This window comes from Platalea leucorodia, assembly GCF_965183815.1.
Source record: "Platalea leucorodia genome assembly, chromosome: 2".
NCBI lineage: Eukaryota > Metazoa > Chordata > Aves > Pelecaniformes > Threskiornithidae > Platalea > Platalea leucorodia.
This window is the reverse complement of record NC_138824.1, coordinates 100,524,985-100,552,955: the sequence shown is the minus strand read 5'-3', so window position 1 is coordinate 100,552,955 and position 27,971 is coordinate 100,524,985. Positions and strand designations below refer to the sequence as shown.

The following is a 27,971-nucleotide window of genomic DNA, read 5'->3' as shown; positions in this document are numbered from 1 at the left end:
TATGTATGAGAGAGTAGGTGCAGAATGAGGCACAACCAGCCAACCAACAGCTCACGAAGCAACCAAGAAAAATACAGGCACAAAAAGACACCTCTGTCCAAAGAAAAGCTGCAGAAACACAAGGCTGAGGCAGCAAGGACTGAGCCACCATTTGAGCAGCCCTTGGGAGAATGTTGTCTGTCTGCTGCATACGAGGGACCAGGCTCCCAATTCAGACACCTTAATCAAATGTGTAAGCTTAGGTGGCATGCATCTGGACCCCCTCCCTCAGCCTGAGTGGGAAAAGCAAGGGATGATAGCATTTGCCACCTTTACAGTGCCTCCGAGAGGACAAAGGAATGGGAAAGTGGGTTGCAGAAACATCATGGTATTGGAGGTCAGAGAAATAGCTTAGACAGAAACCCATTTCATCAGCCCACCAAAATATCTCTAGACAGTGAAAGGTCTTCATCATTCAGCCTCAGAGTTGAACAAGGGACCTGCAACTTAAAGGTCAAGTCCTATGGCTCACTGTTTATGTAAACCAGGGGAATGTGGCAACACAGAAGTAAATTTACCCCCCATTCATACTGACCATTTAGACTCTGGCAACTTGTAAAAAACTTTGCTCCTGTCCAAAAAAAAGTATCTATCTAGCCAGCCACGTGCTTCCCTTGAAGTAAAGACCTTTGCTTTTACCAAGTCCGCTGACTGGTGCTTCTGCACAATAGTTGAAAATACCTGTTTTTCCAAAGAAATGAGTTTGGATATTTTGATCTGTAGGTTACTAAGCAGTCCCTCTTCTGTACTAATGCTCCATTGTGCCTACACAGGACTGCAGTTCACTGAAAGCTCATAAATTTCATGTGGTTCTGCCTAGTCTTTATTTTAGGTTCTTGAACCATTTTTTGCCTTCCTCATTTTCTTTGCAGCTGCAGAGAGATATAGTAAGCTACTGTATAGCATTTTGAAAGCAGGGCCTCTGAGAAGTTTCCAAACTGCATACAAGCAGGTTATTCTTTGGCTTGTTTTCTTTGGCTTGGTGTTAGCAGTACAGAATGAGTCAAACAGTATTAACTTTCAAGAGGGAAGTGGTGTGGTCAACCAAAACTGTTTGCGGCTAGATTGCGAAGATAGGTAGAGCAGGTAATGAAGAACAGCCCATAATGCAGGGTGTAGGTAGGAGAGGCAGACAGACTCAGACAAACAGAATTCTTAATAATTAAATCAACACTGTCGCCTGAATTTTTCTGCAGCTTTATGTGCTAAGGTTATGACACAGCCTGGCTTTTCTGGACTGGTCAGCCTTGAGAAGATGGCCTGATGCATGTCGTGCTTAATGGACTCAAACTACAACACTCTGCAAGGGAAGAATAAAGGTTGGGTGCTACGAAGAAAAAAAAAGAAATATATCAACTTTTCATTTGTGGCTGGCATTCATTCTTTCTTGTGTCTCCTCCCTTTTTTACAGGCTGTTCCTTATCTGTTCCATGATTAAAGAAGGCAGGGAAGTTGTTTCCATCCTTCCCTCTCTTTAGGATGTGTTTCAGGTATTAACAAGCACATTGTGCTCTCATATCACAGACAACTCTTTCTCTTACAATTCAGAAGAAGCATCGAGATGGCCTCTCCCAAGCATTGCTCTCCCTCATGCTTTGCGTAGACCCATGAAGCACTGATGTAGGAGCAGCACTGACACAGGAACAGTCTGACCAAGATTTATCATTAACACTAATAGAAAATGCATTTACTCATTACAATTCCCAATTGCAGCGGACAAGCAAAGAGCAAGGGCACAAATGGAGATGCAGAGCAGAAGTCCTTTCTACATTCTTCACAATGGCTGACAGAGGATGACGCAAAAGCCTGCAGTGTTTTCATATGGGCCTGCAAGGAGGAAACTGCTGCACCTTCTGATAATCCAGGGCTGGCGAAGCTGGGAGGGACTGCAGCTCAGATGGATTTTCACCCCTTCCAGTTATATTCCACAAAGAAAATAGGGCTGTTCACTGAAAGTGCCGCACAGCTTCATCCAGCCTTTCTCTTAGACGTGTGTTGTTTTGGTAAACCCATAAGTAAGGCAATTCCTAAAAAACAGAGGCTTCAGAAAAGGTCCTGCACTGCCAAAAGCTCGTTTGGTGAACGGGAGTGTCTGACCACTCCAGACAGGGTGAAAGTTTCCCTCCCCCTTCTGCCAGCTCCCTTAGGAGCCTGAGGAAGAGAAGGCCCCCTGTCTCCCACCTCCTGTGGAGAGCAGGATGAAGGAAGCAGGTGGTAGAGGTTGTGTGCAATCGGGTCCTGCTGCCCTCCAGCCCATCCCTGCGGGAAACTTTCTCGTCTGCCAGCAGTGCGGTAGGTATTTGGTGGTGAACAAATACCTACAGCAGGATTGCTGACCGATGCTCCAACAGCCCAGCTTTGCTAGCTAACCTCCTTCTAGGAAGGGTAGGGGCTATATGGCACCCTTAAAACCACAGTAAGCAGGTGCAACGTGGGGTTTGAGCTACAAGTCCGTCCATCCCCATCTCATGGAAAGCCCCAGCAGCTGCTACAAACCTTTCATTCACTCATGTTTAATGACTGCCATTCAAAAGTCCATCCTTGCTGAAGAAACATGATGGATGAAGGACCAGACTCAGAAATCTTTGATTCAGAGCACCACCAGCTAACTTCACTGGAAAAAGATTTGGCACGTCAGTGAACTAGGGTCTTCAGTGGGGACTGCTGTATAGTCCTATCCCCTACGGCCAACCTACCTGCCAGGGTGCTGCATATTAATGCTTTTCTTTACATACACACACACAAAATACAAGTGGCATCTATGCAGTCTTTTTTCATATTTCTATGGAAAATGCTCCCCCCCCCCAAAAAGACTTGTTCACCGATCTTAACAGCTACAAATCCTTTGTAGGTAAATGCAGTTGACGTGAGAAAGTCAGACCTACTGACTGCTTAGGAAGAATTTTCAGAAGTAATATACATTCACCTAATTCTGCTTTTGTCACTGTTACAGATTACTTGCCCACTGATTTCAGCAGAGCTAGACTGAGGCTGTATAGCCCTTGAAAATCCCATGATGCAAATATAGGTAAACACTTAAAAATATTCACCACAGTCTTTGTAGCCATTCAACCACTAGGTGATATAATAAAGTGCAAAAAAACAAAAGGCTGACAAAGATGAAAAAAGTGAAAGAAATGAAAAATAACTACCTACCTGTTCTCAAATTAAAATCACACTAATTCAAGGGCAGGGGAAAGAGTTGAAATAGGAGTTGAAAAAGGAGCTGAAATAATTTCTGTAGGACTGGGCCATTCCTAGCCCGCACCACAGCAACTCTGGTTTCCTGTTTACCTGCTTTATGTGAGGAAGGAGCTTGTCTTGTCAACACTTCTGTGTATCTTTAAACAAACAGCTGAATAACTAGGCAAGCAAATATATATGAGCTGCCGCATTCCCAGAAAAGCAATCTTGACACAAGATTTTGTATTGCACATATTTGGCAATTTTATTGAACTAAGATGATGAATTCCCTGCCTCACATCACCCAACATCAACCTAACTAACTGCCCACACACCTACCTAACCGCCTCAGCAGTGGGACTGATAAATGCCAGGAAAAATAAGCCTTCTTTATAAATAAAATAAACCTCCTTTTCCAGATGGAAAAGAAACATCTGCACCATGACACCTCAAGGATGCTGGTATTAAAAACCTATTGAGGTCCTACCTATTGAGTAGGACAAAAAGGATCCCCCCTATCACTGTTACACCAGGGAGTGCCAAGCATTCATATAAATTTCCTAATGCTTTGTACATCTGATGGAGAACAACCAGCACTGTTTTTAGGAGCTGCGGGTAGCCGCTAGCCAGTTAAAGTCCATATGAGGCAGGCCTTGCCTGCACCTTGCCTGTACTGAGGGATCTTTGCACTGAGGTAGTTACAGCAGCTACTGGTCTTTGCTTTTACCGGTCTTTTCAGCTTGCGGGCAGCATGCCTGCTGGTATGTCCGTATGATTTCCAGTCTGAAACCCACTGCTTGAGAGCATGGTCTCTCCATCTTCACTCATGTATATAGGTTTTGCTTCAGGTTCCTGCTTCCAGTGAACCTCCCCGCCCTGGGGTGGCCAGGTGAGGGGACTCTGAGACCTCAGACAACAGGCTGGTGCTGTGCCAGCCCCGCCAGCCGCTGCGAGGGGGCCAACCCCAGCACGGAGCTGCCCCTGCCCCAAGGGGGCTGCTCCACCATCCCCTTGCAGAGGAGAAAGGTCTTGCCGAGCGGCTGGGATGAGGGACACAGAGATGTCTTTCTGGAACACGGGAGACCCGAGAGCTGCAGAGGTGCCCATGGATGCTCTGCAGGGCTGACTGCATCCAGACACACGACCTGTGGTCCTTTTCTGCAGCCAAACTTTTAACATCCAGTGTCAGGTGGTACTGTGCTATGTGATGCTCCTGTGCTATACGGTGCTAAGCCAGAAGCCCCAGTGCTATATCATTGGAGTAATTCAGAGTGGTTGTGTGAAAGTGCGTGCATAATGGAAAGAGGCTGATTTCCCCCTCACTCTTCACTTTTCTTCAGAAAACACAAGTCACAAAGCGACAAACTGCTCTCTGCTCTTTCGCTCTTTGTGTACTTTCATTATGAAAAATGGGCTGGTGGCACGCACAGCTTTCACAGCGGGGGGAGTCGTGCCCAACCGCAGGATGTACGTTTTAGGCTGTTGCCTTGTTGCTCTGGGGGACCGCGGAGCTGGCCTGGCTGCCGGGGCGGCTGCTAGGACTGTCCTGCCTGTTCAGAAACAGCTCCTTCGGTCTGCAAGCATGCCCTTGTAATAATATACTGCTTTGTTTTATTTAAATGGATTCAGTTGCTCTTTGTCCGTCCTTCGATGAGACACACACACAAACACAGAAAGGCAACCAACAGTGATCCCCTACCTAACCATTTAGAGACAGCAACACATCAAGTCACATTGTGTGAATTTGAGCTAGCGATGTTTTGTAACTTCCCCCAGCCACCACACGCTTGCATATAACCATTGCACAAGCCAACTACAAATGTCCCCAGAGTGCACCCATCATTTAAGCACTAGTCCGCCCACATCAGTGTCACCCAGACAATAGGACGTGGGGACACAAACATACAGGCACAGACCCAGCAGTGTACAACCGTCGGCTTTTCTTGCAGCCCATCCCTTTCTTTTGTCTGTACACGGTCTATTTAGATTGGAAGCTCTCAGGGCCAAGTCCCTTAGCCAAGATTTTTTAAAAAGCGATTAGCAAAGCTGGGTGGGTGATGTGCTTTGGAGCACGCAGCTAGCGCTAGCAAAGGAAGAAAGAGTCCCCGTTTCATTTCTGTTATACAGACAATCAACATGTAAACACCGCCTTTTCCTCTACCCATTTTCTGCTAAGTAATTTTCAGGCACTGTAAGTTGCCAGGTGAATGGAAGTATCTGAAAAGCCATCACTGTAATTTATATGGTGGGCTTATTCCAATGACACGATGATTCATTTTTTCATGGTTTCTAAGCTGTTCGTTGGTACATGTTAGTCTCAGTTTCCCACAGATGGAGGCACTTGCAGCAGAAAGCAAGCAAGAAATGAAGACATTTAGTATTATTACAGCTCACTGAGATGAAAAGGTTTTTTGGAGAACAATTCAGCTTTTCCTTGCATGAAAAGCTGAAGGTGGAAGTGATGTGAAACCCTCAGAGGAATCATCCCTCCCCAGCCTGACACGTTCAGAGTCTTCCTCACTTCTGCCAGGGGACGGGGGATGCCAGCCCCTGTGGGCTCTGCCGACTCTCCTCCCAGAAGCCGCTCTGGGAGTCTAAGGTCTGTGGGCAAAGGTTGGATGGAGCAGGGGAAAGGATAAGCAGATCAGGTGCACTTAACACCACCAGCCCTTTGGGATTCCCTAAAAAAGACCTCAGGCTGGGCAAGGGGGTGTTTGAAGATCTCCTTCAGAATAGATACAGACCATGGGCTTTCCTTGAACCTTACAAATGAGACGGGATCACTTCAGATCAGGGTCTGAGAGTGCCCTTAACTGCGGTTGATCAAAGAGGTACCCCCCGCCACAGCTGGCTTTGCCAGGAGGCAAAAGGAAATTTCTGTCCCTAAAAAGGCACTTCTTGGGCCAGCAGCTTTTTAAGCTCCTTCTCAAATCCTGCTCAGCAATATTATTCTCTCTCTCTCCGCTCCTTAACATCCTGCTCTTTGATACAAGGGTGCCAAAAAAGTATTTGGGAAAACCACATATCCAATATGGGATAATCACATTTAATGCCCAGCTTAACCTTGGATGTCTCAGGCCCACTGGGGCTAAACCCACGTAGCCTTTTCCTTTTGCGCCATTTTCAGGCACCTAGTCCATTAGTGAATTTTTCAGAGCTATGTAGGTTAAAACAATTCAATGAGAAAAACAGAAAGAAGCAGTCAAAAGAAGAAAAACCTAATTTTTCAGCAGACATACACAGTAGGTCAAATGGCCTAAGGGAAATATTTAATTTAAGAGTCATACTATTTCTACCAAGTTTCCTAACCAAAAGTATTTTCATCAGGAGCACTACTCTTGATCTGGTTACTGCTAATGATTTTCCCCATGGACTTAGCTCATAAAAACATAAATTGCTTTATGAATCATAGAATCATAGAAGTTGGAGAAGAAAATGATGGGTTAGGTCATCTTGCCCTTCTCCCTGACAGTGCAGTATTATTTCTTTTTATAAAAAATTTTGAAAATAAGCATTTATTTAAAGCTGGAGATGCAAATGCTAAGTTCAAAAGAGATTTTAAAAATACATAATGAAAGCAGTGGAGGAAGAGCCAGATTCTTAAGTACCTTGGCTCTCTACACAAACCATGACAATGTGATGAGAAGCATCGTCTGGATAGGCACTGCCAGAAATTCAACAACAAAAAAAGGACAACGGTGTAAGTCCTGCACACGAGTAATTATCATAGTTGTAAATGCAAATCTGGTAGTTACATAGGCAAATATGCTGCTAAGCAAAGACCTGGCTATCACGATAACCGTGACCAAATGTACAATGTGACGTGCAAGAACCCAAAATCTGCAGGCCTTTGTGCAGAGAGTGAAGGTGCGCACATGTGATAATACACACCATGTTATTGTCACCTATCGTGACATCACCACACATCCCAGTGAGCCAAAAAGTCCGTGCTTTGCATATGCGCTTTTGGAGCCTTTGGTTTGAGTATTTTTCTGTTTTCCAAAAGCGGCTTCAAATCCTGCTTTGTATTAGTTTTGGAAGGTTTTTCCCCAAGCATGTCTAGTTGAAGAGGCTGTCCTTTTGCATTAAAAACACCCACTTTGAGAACCCATCTAATTCTGGCTCAGAAACTGCTCTTGATCCGATATTCTCTGAAGACAAAAGAAAATGTTTCTGTTATTTCTTAAGTTAATCAATCTTAAAGGTTTTTTAAAAAAGGTATTTCTATGTCCCGTAAAGTTCACTAAAAATCGTCCTGGTGTGAAGGTCAGATTTTTGTCTCGGATGGCCTCTGTCCTCAGAAACGGCCCCTTACCTTCCAGCATTTTTCACAGAGAATGCAGGCAGTCACTAGAATTCAGACTGTCTGAGAACCGTTATAAATATAAAGTAAATGAATCAAAAACTGTTGCTGGAGTTGGTTTTGGACTTCAGAATGTTTTTTCTAGATATCTGTAAGACAGTAGCATCTAATTTTGTTCCCATTACTGTCTTCCATGGATTTCTTTTGAATTGAGATGTCTTAGAAAATACATTTCAGTATTTCTGTAATTCCTTTAGCTCAAGCGAGTGAGTGAGTCATGGATCTGTAAGCATGAATGTTCCCAAATATCGGTTACTGAAACTAGAAACACTCTAATCTAGCAGTATTTATTTTGATTCTAGTCTCAATACAAGAAGGCCTATATAATTTTAAATCCCTTCAGTACACAGCATGCATGTTTTCATAGGTCTAACCACAAATCTGGTATGTGAGTTTGCACAGGTAAGAGGCCAGCAATCTATTTTTGTACAGGCTACACATGTAACTGATCTAATTGAACCAATGCAAAATAGGATACACCCACTGAGTGAGAGTATAGAAAAATAAATGTATAGCCCAAACCCACCAGAACTGTCTCAGAATGGAGAATGCACTGGGTACCGCTTCTTTTCTCCTTCACAGCCCATGGTGTATCTCTTCAGGCCAATCCGTATCTCAGTCAAACGTATAAAGAGGAGAGGAGATACGGGACTGATCGCAACAGCCGCTGCGATTCAGAAACCCTTGGTGAGAAGTCAAACCGAAGGACTTTGCAGCCCACTTACAAATGAAAGGAGCATAATCCCTTCTGTGCTGCGTCACGAGTGACTTAGTGATAAAAGGAGCTGTGCATTCCTACTGAGGGGGGAGTCTGACCTCTTCTCCTGACACGCATAAAGCCTCCTCCACTATGCAGCTGATTTGCCTACGACAAAGTGAAATTATTTACAAGGAAGCTTTTACATACATTTGAGTTGGGAAGATACATATGTTGCTTCAGTATGTATTATATCTTTACTTCCTTTTTAAAATGTAGAATCTTATTAAATATTAACTATTATACCAACTGAAGAATTGATTTAAAACAGTAGGTATGCCTGCAGGATGATTTTGTTTCTTACCGTTCTAGCAGACTCATATTCAAAAAACGAAAGCTTATTTGTTGTCTGCAAACCAGGAACATGCCCAGGTAATTGCATATGCAAATCTGGAACTTGCATATACAAATATCTTTTTTATGTGCACAGCTGCCTGGTTCACTGGGGATATTTTTCAGGGACAATTCAACCACAATTTAAAAAAAAAAAAAATTACAAACTAAATAAGAAGCCTTACCCCAACAACAGCATTTGTTTTAAAGTCTGGCCTCAAATCAAAAAAATATAGGTCAGATTTTTCCACTAAATGCATGCAGCATCATGATGCAACTCAGACAAACGGAAGTTCAAGAAGAAAATGCACAGGCAAGACATGAGTTTTCTAAGCTATTTTAGTTGAAGTTTCAAACCTTTCTTTTCTTCCCACCCCCCTCAGTTAAGCAATCCTAAGCCGCGAGTCTCATTCTCTAGTGGGTATTTGAATCCTGCTGCTCTCTTCTCCCAGGACGATTCCACTTAAGCAACAGCCAGAACTTCTGCCAAGCGTGCGGGAAGAGTACAAGAAACTAACCACAAACCTCAATTTACATCAAGGCATTTCGATAAAAATATGAAAATGCCCCATTTGGGCTAGTGACTGAGGTTAACGATTGCCTCTGGTAACAGGCAGAACATGTGCTGCAGAAGCATCTATACCTGCAGATCTGCTCCACCCTCCACTTCACCCTGCAGACAAAACAGCCTGCCCTTGCCACCCGAACAAAACAACTGCCTGTGTGAAAGGTGCGGGTATTCCCCTGGAGATATCAAACCATTCATCTCCTCCTTGTACTTAATTCTTAAAAAAGAAAAGGAAAAAAAAAAGGAGGAAAGATTGGCTGTCTGAAAATGGGTGCTCCTAAGCTATATGACAGCCTGAGGTACAGTGAACTCCACAAGACAACAACCAGGTGTCCTCTCTCAGGCATTTATTTATTTTTGCAGGGTGACTGAGCTTGAAAAGTTAGATCAATGACATATTGGTTTCCAATGCTTTAAAATCCTCTTAACATCTGAAAGGCAAGACTAGCAAGAAATGATGCATAAGGTATACGCTGCCCACCTTTTACCAGCATCCCTTCTGTCAGCTTTTGGGTATGATCCAAGTCATCCCTGGGTAGATCCTTTAGTAATGCAATGCAAGTCATATTCTAGATCAACTGGACACCCATGAAAAATAAGGCTTTGGGAAGGCATAATTAAAACCATTCGTAGGACAGCCTGGGCTTAAAACATATCCACTGCTCCACATGCATTGGATATTGCTTTGTTTCATGAGGCTGGTGGTGAACCCCTATACTAAACCATCAGCTTGGCCTTCTGCAAATGCTGTTGTTAGCTCACTTACTTCTGGGTTCGCGAGGTCCGTCCACTGTTATCTTGATGGCTCTATGGTATGTGGCTACTTGTGGCGGATTTGTGAAGACCGTGATAGTCAGTGTGAAGCTTTTCCCTGCAACAGGAAAAAAATGTTACTGAGCATATGTGTTGAGAAAGGGTGTACTCCTCATTTCAGATAGCACTTGAACACACCAAATGGCACTAAAACACTTTAGCTGTCCGTATCTGAAGATCGATATGTGGCCAGAGAGCAGGGTGTATAACCCCACAACTGCCTGGTGCTGGATGCGTTCCCTCTGTGGCAACTGCTCAAAGCTTTTGGAAAAAAAAATTAATTTATATTTAAATGATCTACACTGTGTTTGTAAGAAAAGGAGGTTACCCCTAACAGTTAGAGTTTATCTGATCTACATGACTGCTGGTACGTTATCTGTACTTTCTAAAGGGTGTTAGTTCAGAGAGGCTTAGAAATTGTGGCTGACTCTTCCAAAACTGCCATGGGAATCTGATCAACAGTGCTTGTTAAAATTAAAGAGAACTGGGTGCTCAGATCCCTTAGGCAGATCGTAAAATCCCACGCTTTGTGGTTGAAGCTAGCATTAGATCAATTCCATATTGCGAACCAGAACCCTTTAAAAATAATCTGCTACTGCAATGCCAAGAAACAAGGGAATGGAAAAAATAAAAAAATCCCTACAGCTTGTCCACAGAGAATTAAAACATTTTATGAAGACACAGCAGACCATTATCCTTAGTTTCTGTATTATTCAATAAGAAAACTGTGAAGGCCTTTTCAAAATCGTTATGTGCATGCCACCGCTCTAAGTTGGGAAAAGTACTCGTTTCGATGGCTGTTGGGGAGGGTTTCGTATGCCCTTGTAACTGCAATGCCTTCAGATCGTGCTGCCCCTGGATTTGCTTTTGGCCAATACCAACATTTACTTCAGGCATTTTTTAAATGACAAAAGTAACATTCTGCATCTTTGATAAGACCTCATATATGCATTCATTATGGCTTTGGCCTGGACAACAATAAAAACATTGCCTGTCAGCAGGTTTAGCATAGTTATCTCAGCATCACAGAGGACTCAGATACTGACAGGAATCTTTGTTATCAGTAAGAGACATCAAGGGACATCACCCCAAGTTAGATAACCAGGAACTGTTGTAAGAAAATTGAGGTTTGCGTTCTTTGGGCACATGCTGTGCGAGCTTTCCCATACAGATCTGCCTGTTTCATTTTACCACTTGGCTCCAGCCCTCCCAAGTGCTGAGTTTCTTCCCTTCTAAGACTTCCCATTTTTCTTATTTGCTTCATCTGTCTATATAAGTAAATATAAATTTAAATATAAATGTAAATATAAATGCCTGCCTATGCCTGCCTCTAGCAGCAATATTCCCCCCTCCCTATGCACATTCGCTTGCAATTCAATACTTCTCTTAATGCAGTTCCTACTTTGGTGCTAATGGTCTGCATCAACATCACAGCGAGCACACACACATAGCTGTTACTGGAAACTGTCCTCATCACATCCCTGTGAATTAGGGAGGTATTCTCCCCACTCTACGGATGAGGAACTGTGGGGAGATAAAGTGTCTTGGCCACGATCTCACAGGAAGCCTGTGGCCAGCGATGCTAACCACTTTGGCTGCTGCAACTAAATCCGACTATAATCCTGAATCACAGCCCTGACAAAACAGAAGCTGAAACACAAGCCTTACAAATCCCAGGCCAGCATCTTCCCACCTCCACAACCTTGCTAGAAAGCAGTCCCTGAGATCGAAAGAATGGCAACAGAAGTAAAAGTCATTTCAGATCCCTGTCTCGGGGCCTTTGGCCCTCAACTCTTGGGTCCTGCATCTACCCAGGCCAAGGATGGCTGTGTTCTTGACATTCTTTAAATACCAAATTACATGATAAAGCTTTACAGCTTTGTTACTCTTTCTCCACCAGCGCAACAAATCTTTCTATGAGGCATCAGTAATAAAGTTCAATAAACTTCCTTCCAAAAAACTTTATCACCCGTAGCATTAGACTTAACAAATATCAGAGAGGCACCTGTAGATATTCCTTCCTTCCAAAAATCGTTTCCCTGTATCATTATATGCAACACCTAGATCACTAAGACTGAAAGAGACTTTGAAAATATACTTTATTCTCTTTACTAATCTGTAGTATTTCCATCTTGATTCCTGCATTTTTTTTTTCCTGCTGCTGATGCATTAGATAAGGTGCTCCTGCTGTTCTGCTAGAATACGTAGTCAATTTATTTCTTTAGAAGGCTCTTGTGGATTTTCCGGATAGAAAAGAAATGCAGAAAAAAAATTATAACAATAGTAAAATGTAGTAAGATGTGGCCACATTAGCAGTCTACAAGACCAGAACAAAGAAGAAGAGGGAGGTGAAGTTACTTTCAAGATTTCCTACAGAACAGACTAGACCTCAGAGCCTGTATAAGGTTGTGACACAAGTTGTCAAAAGCAGGAAGATACTTAGCTTACTTCTTGTTGACAGAAGACTATTCATTAACCACATACTGGTTAACCACAGGACTATATAACCATAAGCCTATGTGTCACTCATTGCTGCTTACCAATAATTCTGGCTGTGTTTTTTCTCTGGCTATTCTGTTTCATTTACATTTAGATTTATTAAGTGGTTTTATCACTTTTATTCATAGCTTCTACATTATTCATCATTTATGTGTCTGGTTGACAAAGGCAGATTTAGATTAAAGGTATTGTTAGTGAAATCTGCGTTTTATGGATATATATGCTTTGGGATGACAGCAGGAGTATAAACGTCTCCTCCTTGCTTTTATGTATTATGATACAGCCATGATAGAGATTTTTATTTTCAACATACACTTGCATAATACACTTACACAATACACTTACACACAAGCGTGTGCACATACACACACACATACATATGCGACATGCAGCAGACTGGTGAAAATAATACCAAATTAGTCAGTGGAGGCTGTATTCAGACTCCTTAGCACTGGAGCCTATATTAGATGCCATAATTTCTGATGCCTAAGTAATAGGCATAGCTGGACCTCCTAACTATTGGTAGAAGACCTACACTGAGCACTTAGTGTCTCTGCTCAACTCAGAAAGGGGTGGGTGCCACCCAGACTGAGTCAGACAGCCTAAGTGATGGACTGACTTCTCTAGTGACTGTAAAGAGGGACCAAACACCTGAAGAAGGCATTCTGAAACACTGACCTGGTTTGGATGCCTCCAATAGTCATGATGACAATTTGATGACGTCCTAGCAATGACAGCAAGCCAGCACATAGCCCTCCATTAGCTAACATCAAAATCTGAAACCCTCTGGATTAAGTAGTTCCATAAATCTACAGAAAACCATACACAAATTAGCTCGGGTCTATGGTGCATGCCTCAGTATACTGAAGCCAATTGCTATTGCATCATCATGGGAGTCTTTGCCGATGGTGGAACGGCTGATGGGTGTTGTCAATGTCAAGCTGTGCCTCGCTGGGGTGCAAGAGTCACTTCAGAGACTGTTGCTCTCTCTGTAACTATCCCTGACAGTTCCGAATATTAGGCACATAGCACCTCATGAGCACAAGGATTAAATTCTCCAGATGTGGGACAGGGTTCTGCCTTTGGAAACCCTTCCCACAGACGTCAAGCATACCCTCATATGCATAAGGGCAGAGCACAAGACTCACTGCTTCCATCAAGTCTTCCCTCACAACTAGGGTAGGAAAAATTCCTAGGTAATGTTTATTTTTGCAAGAGGATTAAGGTAAGAACCCTTCTAGAAAAAATAATGGAAACGGTAGCATTTCCAGCCAAAATACAATACTGACTTTTGAAATGATACCTATAGACTCTGTTGATGGATTTGCTAGAGACCATACTGTCAAAAGTGCCCTCAAGAGTCACTGCTGATTTGACAGCCGAAGTCAGATGGATTAAACCAGTTGTCCCCAGCTCATGACTTTACAGGATTGCCCATGAGACCCCCTGATGTTGTGCAAAGCTGCAAGAACTTAAGAGGAAGCACAAAGCATAATATTGCCCGCCGGTGCCTGCTCAGCAATACTGCTCCTGGACCAGCAAAAGGTGAAGATCAGCCTCCAAGACCCAAACATCTGAAGGCGTTGTGCCCGTGCTCTACACTGCAATACAGGAACTTGAAGTCTGCATTCATTCTGCCTCCCATCTGACAGAGGTTGGAAGCAAAACGAGCAGTGAACTCACAACTAGCATGATGAGACATTGAGTGGTCCCCCAGAACAGCTCTAGAGGGAGCAATAGGCTTGTAAGCTATGGCCCCTGGGAATGTTTGAGAGGAACCAAGGGGGAAAAAAAGAATCCCAAGTGACAACATGGTCACATGAAACTCCTGCGTGCTGCTTTAGTCATCCCCGAGCAGTGTCATGACCAGATGGGTTTGGGGGTGGGAAGGCATATATAAGTGGCTGCATGGCCAGGTGCAAAGGGGAATGAGAACAGACACGCTTTTGGGAAGAGTGGCCACATCTTGAACCTATCAATTCATATTAATCCACCTCTTCCTCAGGCAAAAAGAGCCGTTGATTCAATTGATGAAGGTTCATCCAAATGAGGACAGAAAAAAAATGGAGTTAAAGCTTCAGAAGTTGGCCCGTGGAGGGGTGGGGAGGAAAGGGAGGCCAACAGATGATGTGGTTACAATTACTATCTTTTGCTTTTGGGATTTATTCTGACAATCACAGATGTGTCATTAGAGTTGTGTGTTTTTTTTTTTTTTAATTGTTACAGTAAATTATTAGATAAAAAGAAGAAGAAAACAGGGAAAGGAGCCAAGAACGCTTGTGCTGACAAGGACAAGAGGTATAGATGGAAAAATATGAAATGTAATACACAAATGCAATACAAATTATATTACAGACATTTCTATTATATTAGTGAGAGACTTCCAGGTTCTAGTAAGAAAGATTATGATAGGTTGTTTCTGTTTTGTTTTGTTTTGTTTTTTATCCAGCTTCTGCTTTTTAGTGTTTATGTACTTACTTTTATTAAACCATGCTAAATGATCAATTTTATACATCTTTACAATTTCTCACAACATCTTCCTTGGTATCTGCCAAAGTGAAGATGTCTACTGCATTTTAATAACATATCTGACTGTATCTCTGGGCAGGATGTAATACACACATGCTCACATATTCATTCTCAAATGTTGACTGTTATACACTGGGGCCAAATTTTCCCATTCTTATCACTTAAGCCGCTGAATACTCCAAATGTAATCAATAGGACGAGAAGGGCCAACACAATTTGACCATTCATTAGTTAACTGCTGCTCATCATACGAGCGAAATATTTTTGTAGGTGTTCAAGTTGCATGTCCAATTGCAAAAAACCTGCCCAAGTCCAAATTCTGTGCTCAGATGGTGACTCTTTTCTCCTGCCCCCAGTGACAGTTTCACACAGTCAGAATATAACTTTGCCTGTTATGTTTGGTCCAGTGGCTATTTCATCAGAAAAAGCTGCAGCTGAAGTAAGCGGCATCAAAAAAATAACATAATTTGTTTACCATCAGCACCACAGATACCACTGAATTTAAATATGAGAAAAAACTGTTATTTGCCTCATCCGCTACCATGCTGTAAATGGTTTACAAATTCTGACTGCCACAGACCAACGGTCCAAACAGATAAATACGAACACGAGGAGATGTCAGCAAATTAGGGTGATTGCCCAAAGAAATGCAAGAACTGCCCATGCAAATAGTTGCACGGGCAACGGATCAGTTTGTGTATTTATGTGGATGTTTTGCAGGTGTAAGCGTGTGTCAAGTTGGAGACTTGGGAAATACACCCACTTGCCTCCTGCCAAACCAGCCTGGGTCAGCATAAAGGTATACTTTTGAACATTTCTGTCGAGTGTCTCACTCCAGGAAGTTCTTATATCTGTGTTTACATAGCATCTACTTACCCAGAATGAAATCTCCATCGCATTAGATCAATAGGTGTTTTGTTCTGGATTTATATGGGGCCAAGTTGCCATGCAAATGGCCGAAAGTGGCCGGGCTGCAAACTTGGACCTAGCTATGAACTTGAATTTGCTTTGTAGTAAGTTGTGGAAAAGCAACTCGCTGCTGCGGGAGCATGGCTGGTTCTGGCTTCTTCCCTTCCCTTTCCTTCCCAGCTCCCTGCAGCACTACTGAGTGCTTAACCAAGACGTGCACTTCGCTCTCTTTTCCTCCCTGCCCATTCTCCAAGCTTTTTTCCAGCTAACAAGTCAAATGCTGTGGTGGAGAGCAGCAGAGCTGCCTGCATTCCCTGCCGCGGCTCTGGGGATTCCCAGAGCTGAAGGCTAGAAGAAGGTTGTGGCTGGGGTGGAATCGTTTCAAGGCGTTATTTTGGTGAAGCATATGTACATTTAACCTAAGGCAACACAGGAACTATATTAAGCAACCGAAATTACATAACTGAAATCAAGTAACATTAATAGAGATGCTGTCAACCTAAGCAAGCACTAAATTCAATTGAATTTTACCTTAAGCCCATTATCTGGGTGATAAGGATAGTCCCTGACACTCTTCTGGAAATTGTCTCTGACAATCTTCTTATTTCATAAGTCAAAAACATAACCCTAAGTCTGCAAGCTGTGGACATGAAATATTTAAGCAAACAGATGCAGAAGCTGCTTCTGTACTCGGTATAACTTACAGCTGTTAAAATAAAGCTGACTCAGGCCCTCAGTAGCTATTCCAGCAGACACATATTGGTGATGCATAGCAATGTTTTGTCATCAGGTGTACCAGGCATGCTACAAGACCTGTCCCCTATACTACACGTTTCCCTTTGCAGTGGAGAATGCCCACACAGGTAGCAGGTCCTAAAGCCACTTTTCCCTCCCTTTGATGTGCTACAGTGGTACCAACATCCAAATCCCTTTCCTCAGAAATAAAGGAGAACATCTTCCTGTTGGAATAAACAAAAAATGCCAGCACCCAGCATCCCACAAACCTGTCACTGTCAATTCAAAAATCACATATTTCCTTGAATGCTGCTTTTTATCCATTACTGTAGCAACTAACACCTTCAGTATTTGATCTGAAGCTCTCAGAAGAGTGATTCTCCCTTGCACAAACAGGGATCGCTCACATTTTCAAGTGTTGCAAGGGTGGGACTCAGCTCACTAAAACAACCACAGTTTTTCTCTCTTTTTTTGGCCAGATGTTTACATTTTAATTTGACAAGAGTTTGCGTGCAGCCAGTTTCACTTCTGCGCTGATGAGTGGTTTCACTTCCCAGTCCCCTGTGCTGTCATGATGATACCATCCACCGCCTCCTCCAGCCTTGCAGGGGCCTCTGTGCTAATCCCTTCCCTGACAGCCTGACAATGTGTGTAAAAGTGCAGCCGCCGCTGCCGCTCCACTGTTTGCCTGCGAGGCACCTGATGGCCCTTCTCTGCTTAAGAAACTTGGATTTGAAATGCATTCATTAGAAATGTTCATGTCTAAAATGTTAGACGCAAGGCAGCAGTCTCAATTGGATTCCTTTGGGTTCCTTCCCTCAGGTTACCACTTCTGCTACCTTCAAGTTATTTTTCCTGTGAATCTGCTTCAGCAGAGATGCCACAAAAGCACAATTTATTCTGTTTAGAGCCAAAAAACCTGTGGCAGTTGAGTAGCAGGAGATACCAGGTGTGGGTACTAAATGGTCATGGCCATCTATCAGGAAGGGAGCTGCAGCAGAAGACAGATAGGAGAATAACTCTGAGCTTATGGGAAAGGACATAAATGAACTAACTGAGGAGAAGAGGCATAGGGTCAAGAGATTTGGGACCGAGGTGGCAAGAAGGAGGTCTCTGAAGAAAGGATGTCCTACAATAGTCAACTTAGGGTGACACCCAGTAGTTTACATAGACGTTAGTCACTTTTGTATGCCAACATCAACAATCCACAAACACACAAAACCACCAGGAATCCCCCTATATTGTGATGCTGTCCAATTTCAGAAGAGAGACTATTTCGAGGTAGGAATTTGGCTGGCAAGAACATTATTTGTACTTTAGCATCCTTAGGTCTAAGTCCTATGTAAATACCAGCTTTTAGGCTTTGTGATGGAGGTGGTATGTGTGTGTGAGTGTGTGCACCAGAGTTACAACAATGTTTGACAATATAAGAAAACCCTTGATTTTCCATTCTGTTCTGAAAGACAACCCAAGTGACCTGTTTTAACTGAATTTTTGGGGTGGGATGCCTTCTTAGACTGAAAGCCTGCAGATCAAGCTTGCAAAATGGTTTAAAGCATTAAAAGACTGGGATGGGGGGGGAAGACCTTTTAATGGAAAAGCCAAGCAGCCTCTAACTATAAGTGGAGTTGCTGCAGTAACCACTATAAAATTCTTATGAACTTGGGTGGAGACAATAATTACAGCACAGGAAGAATGAGATGCTGTGGGGTGCCCAGCCTCTGCAGCAGAGTGGCAGCACAAGGAGATTACAGTTCGAGTCTTAAAATGCAATGCTTATTGTTAAAATATTTTTAAGACTCGAAATGTGTATATGCAATTTATATAAACATACATGTCGCTAATGTTTGAATACAGATTTTGAGAGGGTGGAATTATTATTTCCCCAAAGATGACTCTAATGGAAATCTCTGATGCTCCTATGAGTGGGCTACCCCAAAACCTGAACCTCTGCTTTCAAGCTGTGACCTACTACGTATCAGGGAATTCTGTTTTCTTTTTTCCTCAGTGCAATATCATTTTAGTTTTAAATGAAGTGCTTCTTTATACCAGAGCTTGGGCTGTTTGTGAATAAGTGTTCAGAAATGACTTAGCCTCCACGAAGTACATCCAGCTCTAGGGTGGAACGAAGAAACGATCATTCAGCAGACTGCTGTGTCACTGCTGAATGGTTCAGAGAAAGGGAAAAACAGCAACAGGAACACCAGATGGAAAGGACAGTTCAAAATGAAATTACTTAAATGCAAAGCTACCACCTTCTCACAGAAAATGCCTTGGGATCTTTAAGCCTAATAATAGTCCTTAACCCAGCTATAATTTCAAACCATTAATAAGCTTTTTGAGGTAGAAATTATCACCCACACTTTATAGGCGATGAGAGACACATGAAAAGGTTAAGGCCCAGATTCACAAGAGGATTTAGCTGCCTGAAGTGGGATTCAGGTTTGATTTAAATGCTTAAGTCCAAAATTACACCCCTCATCCCTCCCATCCTCGCCGCTCCAGGTGATGCCTAGCAGCAGATGCAGTGGATATCTGAGGGGGCTTCCCCTGCTGAACAGCCCTGTGTCCTCGAGGCTGCAAGCTCAGCCTCTGGGAAGGAGCAGCTTGTCGTGGTCAGTCCAGCCCTGACCCGCAGCCTGAGCCCTCCTCTGCTCCTCTCCTGGGGCGGTTTGGTCCAGGAGCTGCTTCTTGGGGCTCACCTGCTGACTCAGCTTCTCATGGTGGCCCCTTCTCCTGCTTTAAGCATTAGGGCATTTCCCCAGGGAGGCTCCCTGCTCTGTAGGACGTGCCTCAGACGTACACTTCACACTTCCCCGAAGTGCACCCTGGCCAGACGGCTGCAATGGGGTGACAGATTCCTCAACCCTGGTGGTTCCCTGGCTGGAGGTCCTTTGGGCAGAGAGGTCCTTCGGGCAGAGGGGCAGCACACACCTGGCTCGCGGGGCTGGTAGCTGCAAGCGTTTGGGGTGAGGGGAGTGCCTCATTCCAGTCTCGTCTCCAAGGACTGCTTTTGTGTTTGAACCCATGATTTCTTCACCCCTTGAAGCCCTGTTCACATCCTTTGCCTAATCATGAGACCAGGGAAAACCTCAGTGTAATGGGTGTTGTGGGTTTTGGCAGATCCTATTCTGAGGCATCTTCATTTCATAGTGCGTTGTCCTGTGAACCTAGACAAAGCCCTGTGAGCCCTGGATTTTGTCTCAGTCCCTCTCCCTTTTTCCAGAACTGGCTTTCATTTGGGACCAGCCCCAGCCTGGCTACCTGTCCAGACAGATGTTGGCATACCTTCGTGCTCTATCACAGAGCTGGAGCTGGGAACAAATATGCTCCTTGCCCTATGGAGCGATGAAGAGGATGACCTCTCAGCATGGCTGCAGGAAGAGGCACCAGGTACAGGGAACAAAGAAGGTGTGGGTTCACTGGAAGAGCAATGCACTGCTCTGAATATGCAAGGCAAGGAGCGGGTTTATGATGATCAGGGCCATTTTAGCAAGCGAGGGACTTCCGCCTGCAGTGGCGTGAAGCAGGTGAATGCCAGAAGACAACCTGACAAGTCACTTCTTCAGTAGCTAGCTGAGCATGGGAGTGTGCACGGGGACTGTTTACTCTGAGTTTATTTCCTTAGAGGAAGGACTCCTCCATGCCGTCATTACACTAATGCAATGCGCATTGATTTCAGAGCTCAGAAGAGGTCTGGGGTCACTCGATGAATATCCATGCAGTCAGTGATGGGGGAGATAACACTGCCATTACGAACTTGGAACCTGCCAAGTTCCACCAGAGACAACCTTCAAACACAGAGCAACCTCTGTGGCCTCAGATATGGACACGGCTTTGTTAGAGTTGTGGTGCATAAAGTCTAGCCTGTGGAAACTTTGTGGCCTTGCCAAAGCGTTTCCTTCAGTTCCTCCCTAAACTTCAGGGAACTGATGTGCATACACGCTGCTCCAAGCACCGCCCCGCTGAAGAGCTCTTTTGGCATCAAGCCTTCAAAGCAGCTGCTTCCCTCCTCCTCGCCTCTCGCCTTGGCCTCCAGAACCTCCTCCCTCTCCCCCACGCACCTCCCCACACCACACAGCAGGTAGCTCATCCTCAGAGGGAACGGTAGGAAAGGGCAGAAGGAATTAAGGATAGTTCCTAGCAGCACACCTTGAGGCCAAAACCCGCTCCTGTGATAAAGGCTCGTGCAGGAATCCTGATCCGTGCTGAGAGGCAGCAGCTCTCAAATGGGATGGGCAGGAAGAGCATCAATAGAGGAAGGAGAACAAGAGACAGAGATTGATGCAGGACAGAGATGAAGGGAATAAGGTCGATTTGGAGAGGATGAGAAAACTGCGTTGAAATAATATGATGGAAAAAACAGGAGAGGAGTAGGATGGGAGCAAAACAGGTGTAGACTCACAGCATTAAGGTAATAGAAAAAAATGGTTTTTTTTTTTACTGTTGTGAAAGAGTTTTTAGAAGGGAACAGAGACTGATTCAGACTGATGAGGGTTTATGCACATGACTCTGCTGGAAAAGACTCTCCTGACAGCAATTGTAAGCCACTGATTTGCAGCATCCTCACTTCTGCTAATCCCGAGTGAGCTGACAAGAACTGCATGCCATAGGCTAGTCATCTGAAGTTCACTAGCCAGGGTCCTAATTCATCTCTCAGAATGATTTTATTTCGATGACAAAAGAGCAGCTGTTATTTGGGTTGTAATACAGGTACATACATCTATAGGTACATAGGTACACATAAAAATGAATATTTTTTTTTACCAGAACTCAAGCAGCCTCTGAAGGAGGCAAAACAAAATAAAAACAAAGGAAAAAAAAAAAAGCTGAAGGGCAAACAGATCACTTGAAACTATGTAACCTCTTCATCTAGAAAGGTACTTTGTTTTCCCTAGGCAGTATCCTGGTAAGCCCAACTCCTTTTATCAGGGCAAAAAAATAAGAAAATGCTCAGAGGATAGCATCTGCCTCATCCTCATCGTTAGCCTGAGTTTCAAAAATGTACAAGCAGAGCTCTGCAGAACCAAAAAATAGATTTATTGTTATTGGACTGAGGGCAGTGGTTCAGCACTTGGCATGGCCACTGTTTACAGCAGTAATGCTCCCGGAGACAGGAAGTTCTCCAAATCACTCTGCCATTATTTTTCTCCTGTTGACGCTTTCTGATCGAGAGTTTCTTCGCCCAGACGAAATTTTAAGTAACCCAGCAGAGAGTGTTTGGGAGCTGGCAAAGCCAGCCGCAGTCATGCTCAGCCTCACGGACCACATGATGTTTTTCAAGTCAAACCCCCGCGCAGAGCTGCATCATACGTATGCTGTCTTACACAACCAGCGATTCATGCGAACCCGGCTGCACGTAGCGAGTGTGTGCAGAAGACGACTCGGGCGGCACTGGCGTAATGAGAAAGTCTTCTCCCCTCCCCTCCTCCTGCCCCTACGTCCCTGCCAAAGGCCAGCACCGAGGCAGCTGTTGTCTTTAAAGGGCTGGGTTTGCTCATCAATCTAACGCAGACACGGGCTTTTCAGCTTGAAATACGCATCAGCTCCACCGTACCAGTGTGGGAAGTCTGCATGCTGAGTTCTTCCACAGCTACTCAGTTTACACAGAAATCTCAATAAAATTAATGACACAACTAAGGAACCCTAAGTCACTTAAAAATAAAATTATAGCTTCTGGCCTCTGTCTTTTAGAGAAAAATTCACCATTCAGACCAGACTGGACAGAGAAGAGTCCTGTAATAAACATCAACCCTCGAACACACACCCTGGGGCGAGGACCAGCAGCACAGCCCCTTCCTTTGGCCGCTGCCCGCAGGCGGCAGGACCGGCAGTGGCAGCCTTGCAGATGCCCAGCTTTCCCACCCCAAGGTCCATGCCAGCCTTGCCCGCGCCCGGCATGATGGCAGGGCTGCAGCATGGCTCAAAGGAGCTGCCCGTTTCTTTACGGCCAAACCGCCCTCCCGCTGGCCGTAGCATCCTGCTAGCACCTCATACTTTTCAATCCAAAGTATAAATAAGCCATTGTTTTTAAACTCTATCAATTTACTCTTTTCCCAGTTTTGATTGCAGTTGGCTTTCTTCTATTTTCATCCCATCTGGCAAGTGTGGTTCATTGTTACTCCAGTATCTGATACCGCATCCCCTGAAGCATTCCAATGGCTTGGACCGGGACCTGGACGGCTGCTTAATACTTATTTTACGATCCTGTTGAATAGCATCCTCCTCTGTTTTGCACATACTTTTATAATTTTGAATGCATTTAAGTGAAAAATAAAACAAATTTTAACAAAGTGCTTAAATGGTGCAACCACAAGCTGAAGTTTCACAGAAGGAGCTAAATTCTAACTTCAGAAGACCAATAAAAATAATTGGACTCAGAATCCAGAGCAGTAATTTTTGGATTTTAAGTATTTCTGAGATTCCAGCTGAAACTGATTTTTCTTCCCCAAAATTATATCCAGAAGGAAGAGTCCTGATGGAAGAAACTTCTGATTATGCTTGGTAATATCTCTCTCTCGTGTTCCCCTACCAGCTACTCCCATGACAAAAGAGTACTTCTTTGGCTCTGTGGAGATTGAAAACTATCACAAAAATTATTCATGACTCTAATACCAATAGCTGGTAGGAAATATATACGTAGGCTTAATTTTCAGTCCTTTCCAAGACACAGTTTTTAAAAAGGCCTTGCTGGAAAGATATCACGAAGCTCCAGCTCCAGATCGCAGCTTTAGATTGAGATCTTCTGTAGCAAGCCAAGACACTTCCCCATTAGCTACTATTATGATAACCTATTAATAATTATTTTCATCTGGAAAACGTGTTTATTTGTTGGGGTTTTTTTAATGTTACATTCTACAAAGAAGATAGTTACTGGGATTGATGATTCCATGAGGAAAATATGTAATGCTTACCGAGCCACGAAGCTTTCCCTCTCCAAAATAACTATTTATTTTTAATTTTATCCAATGAACTTCTATGGTGTCAGGCTTTTTGCATCAGATTTATTTCATCATAAACCAGTTCATTATACGTTAAGAAAACAGGGTACTTTGCAGTAGTAGCATTTTGAAGTTTGAAGTGTTAATGAACAGAGGGAAAAAAATAAAGATTAATTTTTTTTTAACCAGGTAATCAGGCAAGGGGGGCTGAGATTGGCTGAAGTTATAAACGACATTTTTCTTTCAGAAATTACTTACTCGGGCTTACAAGCCAGACGGGCAGGTTTTCCCAGTAGCATTCTCAAACTAGGGTGAGGAATAGTAACTCTGGAGCCCAGCCAATTCCAATGTAAATCTGTTTTGTTCAGGAAAGCAAGCCAAATTGCTTTTATACAACATCTCGATGTTTCGGGCAACCTGCGATATTCTCAGCTCCCATTCCGGGTGTCAAGAAAATCAAGTGGGTGTTTTTTTTGAATTCTGAACGACAGGCAGAGGCAGAGCAACAGGGGCAACAGCTTGCTATTAGATACGAAGCGACCGCAGAAATGCAGTTCGGTTCTTTAAGCTTTGGCCAATATTTGGCTGGTGCGTCTGCTCTGATAGGCAGGATCAGACCCCCGCATGGGTGGGGGGGGGTCACTGTAGCTCTCTCACCGTCAGCTCAGAGCCGCTGATTCACTGAGGTGAAAACGTGGACAATAGCCTTACGTTTGAAACAGCCGTCAGGCTGTCTTCCTAGATTTCATTTAAAGCCCACGGAAGAAAATGTAAACTATTTATTAAGAATGGCAAGAATGACGATTTCCTACTCTCTTAGAAGGGAGAAAGCGGTGGCTTGCCATCGGTTCGGCAAGGCTTTTAACGGGGATGGTTACACCTGGGCGACGACCGATGCACAGGGAACTGTCACCAGTCGAAGCTGTTCCTTATTCTCCAGCAGTGATTTTAAATCACCCAAGGTACACAAAAAGCGTCCACTCTGACCATAACCGACGTGAACTTTCAGTCACTGTTCACATAATACTCCTGGCATCGCATTATCACTGGTGGCAACTGAACTTATTCGAACTCAAATATTACACAGCAAACAAAGTTTTGGTTAATTTTCCTCCAGCAAAGTATCAAAGGAAGCAATGCCCTTTGAAGCAGCTTTAAGCTTTATACAAATTCAACAGAACAGCACCTCAGAAATCCTGTACCAAATGCAAACAATCCCCACCTTTGGAAAACAATCCCCTGTTCGAGAAGTAAACAAAAGCATACATTAGTCACTTGCTCCAAAGATGGGCAGCCAAGGGAGGCGATGAGATTTAACCTCGAAGACTGACTAAGAGCATGCTGCGTTCCCGAATCGCACCATCACTTAAAGGATCCCGAGCGCCTGAATATCATACGACATATAAGGTTTATGTCTGTGCACGAGTGACCGGCTACTAGCAACCGGTTATGGTAAGGGGCTCAGCGGCACTCCCCGCCAAGCTTTTCTGCATGAATAGGGACTGTTCTCTTTTAGCCGCTGGATTTTGACCTTGAAACTCACACAGTTCACTGTTATGATTTCTAGCTTCACTGCCATGGCCAGGAACTGAACTACAGGTTTGTTTTTATTAGCTTCTCCGCCACTTTGCCAGCTATTCATTTGAATCTTCTAAACAGTCATCTCTGAATCATAATGCAAATTCCATTTACTGAAAAGGTGGAACCTTTAATATAACAAATGAACATGTTTAATGACTGATACTTTTAGACATTACAGCATCTCTCATGTTTTCAGTAAATGGATATAATTTTCTCTGCATTACCCTATTATTATTCTTTGCTAGCATTACGAAGCTACATTCTCAGCTGCGGGTGTTTTCCACCAAGTGCATTTTGAAGACAGCCCAAACAACACGATTTAAAAGACATTTCCCTCTGTATCCTGAGCTAAAAATGCTGCAGGATACAGAGGGATCGGGTTGGTATTTTATTCTTCAAATGTATTTACTGCTTGCATCTATGTTTCAACAGGGCCATGTTCTTCCACGATTGCTGACTGTATTTATATTGGAAGAATATCTACAGATGCATTTCACTTCAAAGGCAAATACGGGCTGTTGTGTATAATCGGGATAACTTCCTCGGTCTGAAGCCTGACCCATCTCCCATTTGGAATAAAACATTTTGAGAGTGAGCGAGCAGAAGTGGGTCACCTTTGTAACTCTCCTGAAGCGTGCTTATAACTCCGTTGGTGTTCGTAAGAGCCACAGATGCAACCACGCATCAGGAGGTGGCTCGGGTGCTCACAGGGGGAGAGAGGGAGGGGAAAATGGTGAGGAGGGGTCAGCAAGCCCCGAGTATTTAATCTGGTTCAGAGAGACACCGGCGCACAAATTGCTCAAAAAGGCAGTATACAGAAACCTACTTAAATGCAGTAGACACTATAATTTTGATTTGTGAGTGTTACAGCACTGAATTGTCCCTAAATAACACTGCTGTGCTTGGAACACCATAATGTTACATTCTGATTTTACTTAAAAGTACGAATGAAACAGAAGAAAAATACATAAGTAAATATCATACGAAGTCACATGGAAGAAGCGACAGTTTTTCATTCTTGACCTTAAAAGAGAGAGGCTGATCTTTTCTCCGCACTTTTTCTGAGCAACAGCTCACCAGCTTCTTTTCTGTGGCTTTGCCTGACCCCCCCCAGCTCATGCAAAGGGACTCCACTCACAGCAACAAGGGCAGTAATGCAAGAGGAGCGCTTAAAATAATCTCGTAACAGAAAAGTAAACACGATTGCTTGGAATTTATGAGGTTTAAGATTATGGACCGGAGCCAAAGAGTGAAATCGCGAAGGGTCCTTCTGTTGATTTTACAGGCTTTTGGATCAAGCTTTGTACACCTGCCCACTCACATGCGACGTGAGCCGCACGTGTCAGATACCATTTGCAGCTTCCCAACAACATTTTTATATAGTTCTAGTCTAAGTCAGCTTCGACTCTAATTTGTTACCTACGCTCATAAGGCCTTTTTATTTACTATGTTCTAGTAATTACTGGTTATCACAGAGATACAGCAAGTCAGATATTAAGCTCATCTGTTCTGTTCTATCCTGCGCACCTTGCAGGAGCGCATTAAATAACAGGACTACTGCATATTGTTCTATATCTATTTCAGAGAAAGAAAGGTCGGAAAAAGTGCCCTGTGCCTTTCTCAGGTCGTGATGAAGCCAAAAAATGTTTAGATCTATGCGGGAATTGCTTGTAATTTCAGGTTGACTCGCTCTGTTACAGAGACCAGCTTTTCCAGAGAGTGCCTCAGAGCCCCGAGATGGTCATGAGTATTTACACAAGCTGAAAATTCTCATTTTAAATTGAAAATACATTCTTTAACCTTAAACATGGGTAATATTGTGCTATTCTAAATTTGGCGGGATGGCTTCTGGAGTCAAAATGTGACTTGCTGTCTATGTGATTTTTTTTTTTTTCCCAAATGAGATGTCGCTGTTTAAAAATTGAAGTGACACTGAGGATGGGCTAGGATAAAGCAAGAAAACCGTATAGCTAATTCTGTGCCTTTGGAATCGGCCTACAGCAGATCTTGCAGCATTCCCTGCCACAGAAATCTCGATAGACGCTGCCTTCAAATTCCCTTCATGTAAACAGAACTTGACATAACTGGTGAACATGACCGAAGCGTAGTTGAGAACAAACACATACCTCTTCCACTTCTACCCACGAATCGGAGGTCGTTGAACCTTGCTACTTGGTTTTTCATGGCGGCTGTGGCGTTTCTGAGTTCTGCAGAGTAGTTTTCATCGTTTCCAGCCATCACCGTTACCAGCGTCCCATCGGGCACGTCTCCCAAGGCCACCACCTACAAAATCAAGGAGCAGAAGCCTCAGCTTCCTTACGCGACATTTAATTTGGGGCGCAGAAGATCAACAAGTAACATGATAAAATAGGAAAAAGCAGTAACGGCAAAAATCTATGTAGACTAAGAAGCTGTTTGGGGAAAACAGGAATCGATTCCATGCCTAGTTTGAAGAGCTATAAAAAAGTTTTTACATTGATGCACCTCTGAAATACACAGCAGAATGTGTACTCTGACACGAAAAATGCATGAAATAAGCTTTCCAAAATATACTTCTGTAATTGTCAATAAACAAATTCAAGTAACAGGAACTGATTCTGGTCTGATTTACATCAGTGGCATTGCTTTTAAGCTACAGCAAAGTCAGCACAAGGATGGAAATGTAAAATTCAAGAGAAAACAAAACCAAGCCAATCGTCTCGCGTCTGTGCAGATGCAGAG

General features: G+C 43.6%; 1 protein-coding gene across 3 annotated transcripts in view; it reads right to left on the bottom strand.

Moving 5' to 3' along the window:
• RUNX1 (RUNX family transcription factor 1) overlaps positions 1-27,971 on the bottom strand; it is a 174,923-nt gene that overhangs the window by 43,792 nt on the left and 103,160 nt on the right. For all 3 annotated transcript variants that reach the window (XM_082304092.1, XM_082304094.1, XM_082304093.1), the window contains 2 exons: positions 27,377-27,533; positions 10,010-10,114 (listed from right to left, as the gene is read on the bottom strand). In XM_082304092.1, coding sequence (XP_082160218.1) covers positions 10,010-10,114; positions 27,377-27,533 — 262 coding nt within the window. The remainder of the gene's footprint in view (positions 1-10,009; positions 10,115-27,376; positions 27,534-27,971) is intronic.